Genomic DNA, 12,876 nt, shown 5'->3' on the forward strand with positions numbered 1-12,876 from the left:
ATTGTCACCTCCCCAGCTCTGTTGGCAGGCGGCGCGCGGGTTTTATTTTTGGTCGCCGCCTTCTTCCTCCTTCCCGCTTTATTGCGAGGGCACGCAACTAGGCTGTGCCCAGCCGGTTTTTTCTCCGCCTGGCATATGGGACAGCAAGCTTCGGCAGTACATTGCCGGCGAATGTGCCCCTCCTTGCCGCAGCGGTAGCACTGGCCGCTGCGGTCCACTCCCTTGTCACACTTCGCTGCCACGTGCCCAACCTCGTGGCAGCGATAGCATTGTTGCGGTCTCGTCTTCAACAGGGTCACACTCGCCGACACGAACCCGACGAGTAGGCGGCGCCCGTCGACCACTTTCTTCGCCGCCTCTACTGGCAGGCGAACCCACGCTGTCCCGATGCCGGCGAAGTTTTGCCGTACTTCGCCCACTTTTATCGATTCCTCGGCGCATCCTCCCGCCTTGGCGATCACGCCGGCCAGCTCCTGGGGAGTGACCGAGTCGTCTAACCCGGCCACCCGCAGGTCGGCGCACTTCTCCGGGCGGGTGACCGCCACGTCCTCGCCGACGACCGCCTTGATGCGCCGGGCTAGCTCCTCGGCCTTCTCCTTATTGCCGGTGCCGGGCAGCTCGAACCTTCGCGCGCCGGTCTGAGAGACCCTATAGCGAGTCTCGACGCCCATGCTCGCTATAAGGCCGTCAGCCTTTATGGCACCGAGGACCTCCGCGTAGGTCCTCGTGCTGCCCGGCAACAGCGTCAGCTGCACCGCCGCCGATCGCGGCAATCGCAGCTTCGGCGTTTTTGGCTTTTTAGCCGGCCCACCTTTGTTCTGGGGCTGGGGCTGGTTTTTGGGCGGCCCCGCCTTTCTTCCTTTCCTCGCCACCACATTCCACCCCTCCGTCAGAGCGGCCGGAGCAGGTGGTAGGGGGCGAGGCTCGTTGGGCGCGGCGACTTGGGTAGCCGCACCCGCCTTCTTCTTCTTTTTCTTCTTCTTGGCAGACTGACTTGCAGACTTTGGGGCCGGGTTCGCTGGCGGAGTCAGCGTTGTGACCCCTGTCTGCGGCGGCGACGTTGCGATCTTCTTCGAAGCCGCCGGTGGTCCTTTTCGCACTTCAGACACTTCAGGCAGGAGTCTGCCAGACTCCTCCAGCTTCGCCAGGCGGGAGTCGAGCATGGCGCCCACCCCCGCCATTATGCGGTCGATCAGTCCGTTTTCATTCGCGGGAGGGGCTGGAGTGGACGTCGAGCCCAGCTCACGCCTGATGTCGGCTACACTCTGTCGCAGCTCGGAGATCTCCGAGCGGAGCTGTACGTTCTCCGCTTCTAGGCGCTCGTTGGCCTCCCGCAGCTGCCTGACCTCGTCATTCGTCGTTCGGTGGTATAGGGCGCCGAGTACTTCGCCTATACCCTCGGCGGACTCATTCAGAGCTTTCTTGCTCGTCCCTTTGAGGTTCTTTGATATCTTAGTGACAGTAAGAATGGCCTCGACGTATTCTTGGGCCTTCCTGTGTAGATCAATGATCGAGCATTCCCCCGACACCGTCCCACCTTCCGAAATTATGTTGGATCGCGAAGCTCTCACTCTCTTTGAGATCTCAATGGCCTCGCTTTCGGCCTCAAGCTCGAGCTCCCTCTCGCACTGCTTGAGGTAGTCGGCCTTGGCCTTGGCGAGGCCAACATATTGCCCTGTCGTGGGCGGTCGACCACGACCCCTGCGCGCCGTGTGACACTTTCCTGCCGTGGACTTATCATCAGTGTCATCTGACGTGTCTTCTTCCCTATCGCGCTTCCGCTTCCAGAGCCGAGCGCGAGACGAGTCGGAGTCGCACGGTGATCGCGACCTCATGCCGACGTCAGACAACTCTCCATCCGAAACAACTGCACCCTTCTCGGGCCTCTCCTCTACTCCGCCCTTCTCGGGCCTCTCGTCTTCTCCTCCACTAACGTCAAAAGATTTGTTTGTTGAAGTTTTGTTTTTATTTAATTCCATACTGTTCCCACGAGTATGGGGGAAAGGGTGGTCAGCCCGAGGTAACACCCCCTGTACCTGGGCAAGCCTCGCGTAACCCCACTCTGGCCTCGGCGGGGCTGCAGAGCAGGGGAACGCAGTAGAGACTGAACTACCCATCAGCCATGCATCCCCTCGCGCTGCGTCGCCGCTTGGGATTCGGGGTAATTTTTTATAGAGGTTTTCTTCCTCGCGGTCCGGCCGGTTAAGGCAAGACCCTCGGTCCCGTTCGTGGCCGCGAGACATGACCACGACACCACAAACGGGATTACGATAATAGGACGGTGAGCGAACAGGACTCCTGCACACTCTGTCCGACGGCGGGGTAAGCGCACGCCGAACCCATCCAGCCCCCCCGTGGTGACACAGTGCGCGAGCGCTGTGCCACCTGATGCGCTCACGGGACAACTCTAATGTAGAGCGCCGGAATGCATCCCCACACGCGTCGGTCGTCAGCCGCGACGGGCAGCAGTGCCGCGATTGTGATACTGCTGCCCGTCCCGTTGCCCAGGGTGCACCACGAGGAGGTCACCGACAAGCACCCCAACCTAACCTAACCTAACCTAACCTAACCTAACCTAACCTAACCTAACCTAACCTAACCTAACCTAACCTAACCTAACCTAACCTAACCTTTTTTTTTTTTTTTTTTTTACGTGTGGAAAATCCTTCATGGACACCCTCCGGTTGGGGGGGCTCGGAGGGGAGTCAGACTCTTACTGAACAAAAACCACACGTGTGTTCCGCCTATGCGCTTGTGGCGAGATCGCGAGGACACAAAGCTCTTTCGCGATCCCGCCGGCGCCTGCCCAGACTAGGGCCCGTCGTCGTCGCCGCAAAAGCGACAGCGACCCGAGAGAGGATCCCTTGAACACATAAGATCGCCTCTCTCCGTCCTCCTCGGGATCGTGCGATGCGGTCGATAGATCCCCCGACCTATCGCCCGCTGATCCAAACTACGGGGGCGGCGGCTGCAGGTTGGCCAGGTAGGCCCTGCGCCGCCGACCGCGTCTACCGCGACGAGACGGAAGCGAGTTCGGATCCCGTTCCCGCTCCCGCTCCGCCGCCTCCTTCCGCAGCATCACGGCGCTGCAGAAGGAGGAGACGGCGCTCCAGTTCTCCTCGCTGCCGACCATGGCCGAGACCACGGCCGGCAGCGAGAGATCCGCTCCGATGGCCGCCGACAGGGCGGCGCGCTCTTCGCACCACGCCGGGCAGACCGCGCGCGTGTGCTCCGCCGTGTCCTCGGCGCCGGCGTCGCAATGGTGACATTCCGACGTCGGCTCCCGCCCCAGCGCTCGGCACAGATAGCGACCGAAGCAGCCGTGCCCGGTCAGCATCTGCGCCAAGTGGAACGACATCGCACCGTGTCGCCTATCGACCCAGCCGCGCAGAACGGGCCGAATCGCCGCCACCAGCCCCCGACTCGTAATTACGTTCGGGTCCTCGAGATTCTCCGACCACTTCCGGAAGAGGCCGTCGCGAGCTTCTCTCCTCCATCGCACGACCTCTTGCGGACGAGGCGGTTCCTCCCTCAGGCGCGCTTCCGTCACGCGCCAGAAGACCGACGCGAGAGCTTCGGCCTCCAGTTCCCACGGGGGGGCTGCCGGCGAGGAGACACGATGCGGTGTAGGACACCGTGCGGTACGCCCTCGCAGCCCGCAGCGCGATAGCGCGGTGCGGCCTGCGAATCAGCGACACGTTCCGCGCGCAGAGAGCGCCCGCCCAAATCGGAGCGCCATACAACGCCATCGAACGCACGACGCCCACGAAGAGGCGTCTGCATTTGTCGGCGGGCCCTTCTAGGTTGGGCAGTAGACTCCCGAGCGCTCCGGCGGCGGCCAGAAGCTTCGGGGTCAGCCGCCGGAAGTGTTCGTCGAACTTCCAGCGACCGTCGAGAACGATGCCCAGGTACTTCATCGTCGACCCGACGGCGATCGAAGTACCCCCGACGACTATCGACGTCCCGGGCGGAGGAGCGGCCCTCGGCCCGTGAAAGGCCAGGACCTCCGTCTTCTGCAAGGCGACCTCCAGCCCGAGAGCCCGAATCCTGGCCACCACCTGCGCGACGCCGGCCGTGGCGAGGAGGCCCGCCTCGCGGTGCCCGCCGGCGCGAACGGTGACGAGAGTGTCGTCTGCGTAGCAGATGACCGACACTCCCGGCAACGTGGCACCGCGGAGCACCCAGTCGTAGCCGATGTTCCACAGGAGCGGTCCGAGGACCGAACCCTGCGGAACGCCGCACGACATGGACCGCCTCGACAGACCGCCGCCGCCTATCGGGAACTCTACCGCCCTTCCCGCAAAGTAAGCTCCGATGAGCCTACGCAAGTAGCGCGGGATACCGTGGTATCCCAGCGCCACCCTCACCGTCTCCCAGGGCAGAGAGTTGAACGCGTTGGTCACGTCCAGCGAGACCGCCCACAACACTCCACCCCGGGAGACCGCCGACTCGGCGAGGTCCCTGAGGTGGGCGATGGCCGCGACGGTCGACCGCCCCCGACGAAATCCATACTGCGCCTCGTGCAATCCCGGGTTCATCGACTCGAGAATTCGAGTCGCCAGGACGCGCTCGAACACCTTACTGATCTCGTCGAGGAGCACGATCGGTCGATAGGCCGAAGGCTGTTCGGCCGACCGTCCGTCCTTCTTCAGCAGGACGAGCCTGCCCGTCTTCCACACCTGGGGAAACCGGCCCTGCTCCAGGCACCTGTTGAACAGGGCCCGAATTCTGCCACCCATGCTACCCGTCGCGAGGCTCAGCACCTTTCCCGGCACGCCGTCCGGGCCCGGGGCGGTGCGCTTAGATTTGAGCCTCGCGACGGCCGCACCGAGCTCCGCCTCGGTCACAGGGGCGATCCCGCTCTCCGCGAGACGCGGCTCCGCGACGCCCATAGCCGGTGGGCTCCACTCGTTCCTATGAGGGAAGAGGGACTCGACTACGCGCTGCAAGATTTGCGGCTGCAGACTCGTGGTCAGAGGGGGTGCCCACGGACGGAGCTTCTTCCGCACCGCCCGGTACGGCCTGCCCCACGGGTCTCTGTCCAGAGTTCGCAGCCACTCGTCCCAGCACGACTCCTTAGCGCGTGCAATGCCCGCCTGCAGCGCTTTGCAGGCGGACCGGTAGGAGTCGTACAGGCCGTCCTCTGCGGCCTGGTCCCTTCTTCGCCTCCGCCTGTAGTTGGTGAATCGGCGGCGTGATCTCACGCAGGCTTCGCGCAAGTCGCGGAGCTCCGGACGCCACCAGTACAAGTGCCGCCTCGGCGGGAACGGCTTCGCCCTCGGCATCGCCGCGTCGCAGATCCGCGCTAGCGATTCGCGGATGCCCTCTGCTTCCTCGTCGACGGAAAGGGCCGGTTCCGAAGGTCGGCGGATCCATTCCTCCACTATCGCAGCCTCCACGGCGATCTCCGCATCCATCCGACTCAGCACCCAGCGCGGGCCGGTGCCGATCGGGACGCTCGAGTCGGACGCGTTCGAACGCGACGAGGAGACGTCGAACCGAATGTACCGGTGGTCGGAGAGGGTCTCGACGTCGGTCAAGACTCTCCAACCCCGGACGCGGTTGTGGAGGTTTCGGGACGCGAAAGTCACGTCCACAATGGACCCACCGCTCCTTCGCAAGCAGGTGTTCCTCGTGCCCCGGTTCAGCAACGTGAGGGCCGTTGCCACCGCCCATTCCTCCATGATCGCGCCCCTCGCGTCAGTCGCCGGAGCCCCCCAGGTCACCGACCTGGCGTTGAAGTCGCCGGCGACCAGAACGGCACGGTGCGGCCGCAGAGCGATCGACGCCCCGATCTCCGCGAGCATTGCCTCGAAGTCGGCGAGACTCCGGCTCGGGGGAGCGTACACGCCGATGACGGCCACTCCGTCCATCGTACCGAGTGCGTATCCGCTCCCCCTCCGGACGTCCACGAAGCTCGCAGAGGCCGGAGCGATCACCGCGACCGACCCGTCCAGGTCGCCCAGCCAATCGCCGCGATCGGGGACCGCGTAGGGCTCCGCCACTATCGCGATCTTAATGCCCCACTGTGCCATGCTCTCGATCAGCAGATCTTGAGCTCTGGCACAGTGGTTCACATTGGCCTGCAAGAAATTAATGGACGCCATTAATTATCGGCGTCCATTAAATCCTCCACTGGCTTAGCAGCCGGCGCGTCGACGATGGCAGCCTTTACGGGCCTGTCTTTGCGCCTGCCACTCTTGTTGGTCTTTTTCTTTCCCTTGTTGTAGTCGGGGCACCTCCTGTCGCCAATTCTGTGGTTGGCGGGCCGGTCGGCCGCCGCACATATGGCGCACTTCGGTTCGGCTTTGCACCCGCGAAGTCTGTGGCCCGACTCGCCACAGCGGTAGCAGGCGCCGCTGCGGTCCACTTCGCGAGTGCACTTCGCGCCGACGTGCCCCGTCTCCTGGCACCGGAAGCACCTCAGCGGCCTCGGTTCGAGCAGCCGGACCCTCGCCGTGGTCCAGCCGACGCGCAATCGTCCTTCACGGGCGACTTTTCGCGCCGCGACCACCGGGCAGCTCACCCAGAGCGAGCCGTTGGGGGCGAGGGAGCCAGCCTTCACGTCGTCCGGCTGACACCCACCCCCCGCGGCCAGTGCTCGGGTGACCTCCTCGGCGGTGACGGAGTCGTCGAGCCCCATGACCCGCAGCTCGACCCTCTTCGAAGGCCGCTGCACTCTGACGGCTTCCGTGCCGAGTACTTCCCGCAATTTCGAGGCGAGAAGGTCGGCCTTCTCGCCTTTCTCCGCTCCAGGGACCTCGATGATCCGGGAACCCGTCGCGCCCGTTCGGATCTTGAGCGTTTGGATTCCCAGACCATCGAGGTCTATCTTGCTGCGGGCCTCCTTGATTACAGAGGCGTACGTGACGCCTTTGTCCTTCGCCTCCGGCTGCAGCGTTATCGAAACCGCCGCCGAAGACGGCGCCCGCAACTTCTTTTTCGGCTTTGCTTCTTTCGAAGCAGCCGTAGCCGCAGCCTTGCCTGGCTTCCCGGCCTTCCGTCCGAGGACGGTAGACCAGGTCTCCCGCGCGGCAGGAGTCGCGGGCGCCGGTTTCGCAGCAGGTTTCGGCGCTGCCGCCGGAGTCTCGACCGCGTTCGCGGTCTTACCCTTCTTTTTCTTTCTCTCCCGTCCGTTTGGCTTCCCCCTCTTCGGAGCCGGATTCGCTGGCGGGGTCAACGTCGTGACCGCCGCCTGGTCGGCCGGCTCGGAAGCTGGGGCCTCTCTGTCCTTCCTCGCGTCCAGAGCGACACGCTGCGCTTTGGCCGGTAAGAGCCGGTCGCTCAACGCCTCGATCTTGGCGTCGATCGAGGCGTTGAGCATGTCGCTCAGTTTGGACGCGAGAGAGCGTTCACGTTCGTCCCAGTCGTCGGGACGCAGAGATTTATGCGCCGCAGTCTGCGACAGCATGAATCTATCCATTTTTTCTTCCAGGGCGTTGAACTTCGACCTCCACTCCTCCTTCTCCTTTCGAAGTTCGGCAACCAACGCCCTGAGGTGGACGACCTCGTCAGTCGCGTTGCGATTGGCGAGTTCCTCCACCACCTCCTTCATGCCTTTGCGCACTTGTTTAAGGGCCTTGATATAAGTGCCCTTGAGGTTTCTCGAGCTTCCGGTCACCTTTTGCAGAAGCTCAAGGTAACCTTCCGCTCGAGAAAGCGCGTCTCCACATCTTCCGGCGTCGTCGCTGAGCGACATGTCCGACTGACGCGAGCTTGTCCTGGATTGGACCGCACGCGCCATGTCGGCCAGCTCGCTCTCCGCCTGGATTTTCCGTTCGCGCTCTTTTTCGTCATTAAGGCGACGTCTGGCTTCGGCCAGTCCGACGTATTGGCCGGTTGTAGCCGGTCGACCTCGGCCTCTGCCAGGCGTCGCCCTTTTCCTTTCATTTTCCTCCTCCGAGGAGCCCGGAGACAGGATTCTTTTCCTAAACTGAGGCTTTCGGCGGCGGGAAGATCCCAACGACATGTTGTCGTCGGAATCTGATCCCGCCCCCCAAAACCTCCCGTCGACCGAGGAGAGAGAACCGACGCTGTCCACACGCGTGAGGACAACTCGCGGCTGTCTCACCCCGCCAGTAACTCCGCCCTTCTCGGGCCCAACGTCTTCACCGCCCTTCTCGGGCACTACGTCCACTCCGCCCTTCTCGGGCACTACCTCAACTCCGCCCTTCTCGGGCCTCTCGTCGGAACCGGAAAGCTCCGAAACACAAACACGTGATTTGCCCATCCCAGATTCGACAGGGCTGCGCGCCGAAGCGCGAAGGGATTCTCCATTGCCTGAGGCGCCGGTACCCTCCTGGGTTAATAATGTTTTAATGCACGTATCCATGTTTAGGGGATGACACAGTTAGACCGAACCTCCCGTCGGCCACGCATCCCTTCGCGCTGTGTCGCCGCTTAGGATTCGGGGTAATTTTTATAGAGGTCTTCTTCCTCTAGATCCGGCCGTTTAAGGCAAGACCCCTCGGTCCCGCACGAAGCCGCGAGACATGACCACGACACCTCGCACGGGGTTACGAGCTTATGAGGCGTAGAGCGGACGGGAAACCCGCCCACTCTACCCGACGGCGGGGTCACCGCCGCCGAGGTCGCCCGTCCACTGGGAGCAGGGGGGAAAATCCCCACCCCGCTTCTCCGCGCCTTCGCAGCGCCACACTCACCAAATCACCAAGGGGGGCGAGCGATGATGATAAAATAAATAAATAAAAATAATAAATAAATAAATAAATAACGCTCACCCCGCCCTCTAGTGCCGGGGGGACCGCCAAGGTCCACATCCCACTCCGCGCCCTCTCTTCCGGCGCCGCGTGAAAGGCTAGGCCATTCCACGCAAACTCCGCGCTCCCTCGTGGCGCAATGTGCGATCACAGGACCACTCCAGTACAAGACCAGAGCGGGACCCGGACGCCTCGCCTGGTGTTGGTCCGCGGGGGTCCGTAGACCCCTACCGCCTGCAGTCATTCGACTGCGGCGACACTCCCCTATCCGCCAAACGGGGGACGCGCCCAGGTAGAAGTCCAGGAACTCCTCCCCTTGGAGCCCAGGTCCCAGACCTAAGTCTGGGGCCTGGGCTCCAAAGGCCTGGGAACCTAACCTAACCTAACCTAACCTAACCTAACCTAACCTAACCTAACCTAACCTAACCTAACCTAACCTAACCTAACCTAACCTAACCTAACCTAACCTAACCTAACCTAACCTAACCTAACCTAACCTAACCTAACCTAACCTAACCTAACCTAACCTAACCTAACCTAACCTAACCTAACCTAACCTAACCTAACCTAACCTAACCTAACCTAACCTAACCTAACCTAACCTAACCTAACCTAACCTAACCTAACCTAACCTAACCTAACCTAACCTAACCTAACCTAACCGAAACCTAACCGAAACCTAACCGAAACCTAACCGAAACCTAACCGAAACCTAACCGAAACCTAACCGAAACCTAACCGAAACCTAACCGAAACCTAACCGAAACCTAACCGAAACCTAACCGAAACCTAACCGAAACCTAACCGAAACCTAACCGAAACCTAACCGAAACCTAACCGAAACCTAACCGAAACCTAACCGAAACCTAACCGAAACCTAACCGAAACCTAACCGAAACCTAACCGAAACCTAACCGAAACCTAACCGAAACCTAACCGAAACCTAACCGAAACCTAACCGAAACCTAACCGAAACCTAACCGAAACCTAACCGAAACCTAACCGAAACCTAACCGAAACCTAACCGAAACCTAACCGAAACCTAACCGAAACCTAACCGAAACCTAACCGAAACCTAACCGAAACCTAACCGAAACCTAACCGAAACCTAACCGAAACCTAACCGAAACCTAACCGAAACCTAACCGAAACCTAACCGAAACCTAACCGAAACCTAACCGAAACCTAACCGAAACCTAACCGAAACCTAACCGAAACCTAACCGAAACCTAACCGAAACCTAACCGAAACCTAACCGAAACCTAACCGAAACCTAACCGAAACCTAACCGAAACCTAACCGAAACCTAACCGAAACCTAACCGAAACCTAACCGAAACCTAACCGAAACCTAACCGAAACCTAACCGAAACCTAACCGAAACCTAACCGAAACCTAACCGAAACCTAACCGAAACCTAACCGAAACCTAACCGAAACCTAACCGAAACCTAACCGAAACCTAACCGAAACCTAACCGAAACCTAACCGAAACCTAACCGAAACCTAACCGAAACCTAACCGAAACCTAACCGAAACCTAACCGAAACCTAACCGAAACCTAACCGAAACCTAACCGAAACCTAACCGAAACCTAACCGAAACCTAACCGAAACCTAACCGAAACCTAACCGAAACCTAACCGAAACCTAACCGAAACCTAACCGAAACCTAACCGAAACCTAACCGAAACCTAACCGAAACCTAACCGAAACCTAACCGAAACCTAACCGAAACCTAACCGAAACCTAACCGAAACCTAACCGAAACCTAACCGAAACCTAACCGAAACCTAACCGAAACCTAACCGAAACCTAACCGAAACCTAACCGAAACCTAACCGAAACCTAACCGAAACCTAACCGAAACCTAACCGAAACCTAACCGAAACCTAACCGAAACCTAACCGAAACCTAACCGAAACCTAACCGAAACCTAACCGAAACCTAACCGAAACCTAACCGAAACCTAACCGAAACCTAACCGAAACCTAACCGAAACCTAACCGAAACCTAACCGAAACCTAACCGAAACCTAACCGAAACCTAACCGAAACCTAACCGAAACCTAACCGAAACCTAACCGAAACCTAACCGAAACCTAACCGAAACCTAACCGAAACCTAACCGAAACCTAACCGAAACCTAACCGAAACCTAACCGAAACCTAACCGAAACCTAACCGAAACCTAACCGAAACCTAACCGAAACCTAACCGAAACCTAACCGAAACCTAACCGAAACCTAACCGAAACCTAACCGAAACCTAACCGAAACCTAACCGAAACCTAACCGAAACCTAACCGAAACCTAACCGAAACCTAACCGAAACCTAACCGAAACCTAACCGAAACCTAACCGAAACCTAACCGAAACCTAACCGAAACCTAACCGAAACCTAACCGAAACCTAACCGAAACCTAACCGAAACCTAACCGAAACCTAACCGAAACCTAACCGAAACCTAACCGAAACCTAACCGAAACCTAACCGAAACCTAACCGAAACCACCAAACCACCAAACCACCAAACCACCAAACCACCAAACCACCAAACCACCAAACCACCAAACCACCAAACCACCAAACCACCAAACCACCAAACCACCAAACCACCAAACCACCAAACCACCAAACCACCAAACCACCAAACCACCAAACCACCAAACCATCGCTTATCATATGTTTTATGATTATCATAACATTAGCGTGATTTAAAGTACAACCATTGCCATCTAGTGTGAGGATGACAAACCGATTTTATGTTTCATTAATTTTGTTGTTTTTTTTTTTTTTTTTTTTTAATATCGATTATAATATAAATCAGGGTAAGCATGTTGCAGTTTTTGTTTACTGGCATGTATAAATATTTTAGATTATAAAATTAGTTTAGAATAATTATGGCCAATAACTCTCAAATATTCCAATAAAGGCAAAATTTTCAGCTTTATAATTTTAGTACCGTAGAATGCTGCAACTTTGCACGGATTTTGAAGTTTTTTTTTTCTCATTAACCCCTTTTGCTTAAAGAAAAGTCTTAAGTGATTTCAGTTACTATTCAATCTTTGACTCTAAACTACTGTAGTAATTCTAACGCGTAAAACGCATAAAAAAAAAAGTAATATAATATTCGAAACATATTCATCACGGGAATTGTTGTTTTATTCCAAACTAGCTGCTGCCCGCGAAGTCGTCTGCGTGAACGCTATACAGCACCAAAAATACCTACGATTACACCTTTTAAAATAACAGAAAATGATTTACACAGAGAATTTACACACAGATAGCAGTGACCAAGCACACGATAAGTTATAGCAACGCAGGTAACCCTAGTTTCTATAGGTTGAGGCGACGCCCGTAATTGCGAGACGGATTAAACGAAATTTGAATTAAGCACTGTGTACTCATAAGATCACTTCTTATGAACGAAATCATAGCGCGATCTATTTCGACGCCAACGCCATCTAGTTAGCAAAAAGGAAACATTTTTATATGGTAAAAAAAAATTATGACATATTTAAGTTATGACTACACGATTTTAACATAAAATAAATAGCTGTTAGTAAAAAAAAAAAAAACCTAGCTAGTTCCACATCTCACTTAAGTTTATATGAGACATGAAAATACATAAATTAAGAAGCAATAAATACCGAACAAAGATATTAACAGTCAATGTTTATTTTTTACTAACTCTATTACTATTTATTCTATACTGTAAAAAAATATAAGCGTCTTACCTTTATGATATATATGTATGGCATACTTAATTTTCCTCTTTCTTCATTATTGAGCTCAAATTGGTTACAGCAATAGCGTGCCGTTTTCGAGTTTAAATTTTGTTATACATTTATGCAGTTCTTTTTGAGTTCTGTTTGTTATTATTATTAAATACAGACAAACTCGATGAATAAGACATAGATGAAGCAGCTTAAAACTTATAAAAACACATTTTTTTAAATTGTGTTGCTCATCTCTGAAACGAATTAACGATACAATTTTAAGAAGAAAATGCACATCTCCATCTATGACTTTTAAAAAACAAGTATTAACCCCGCCTACATGATCAAATTTAAATTATTTATATTCAAAAAGGGATTGGTGATGATGTTTTTGTAATCTCATACATGGCGCTGCTTTAAAATTGTTTTTATACTACTTAT

The 12,876-nt window shown here is 56.1% G+C and overlaps 1 protein-coding gene across 1 annotated transcript; it reads right to left on the bottom strand.

Annotated features, from left to right (window-relative positions):
• Window positions 1-8: 8 nt before the first annotated feature.
• Window positions 9-1,835, bottom strand: LOC123656887 (the record flags this gene model as incomplete). The annotated part of the gene is made up of 1 exon (XM_045592503.1): window positions 9-1,835. A coding segment is annotated over exon 1 (1,827 nt), but the record flags the coding sequence as incomplete, so codon positions are not given.
• Window positions 1,836-12,876: the final 11,041 nt, after the last annotated feature.

Source organism: Melitaea cinxia, chromosome 10 (genome assembly GCF_905220565.1).
Source record: "Melitaea cinxia chromosome 10, ilMelCinx1.1, whole genome shotgun sequence".
Classification (NCBI taxonomy): Eukaryota; Metazoa; Arthropoda; class Insecta; order Lepidoptera; family Nymphalidae; genus Melitaea; species Melitaea cinxia.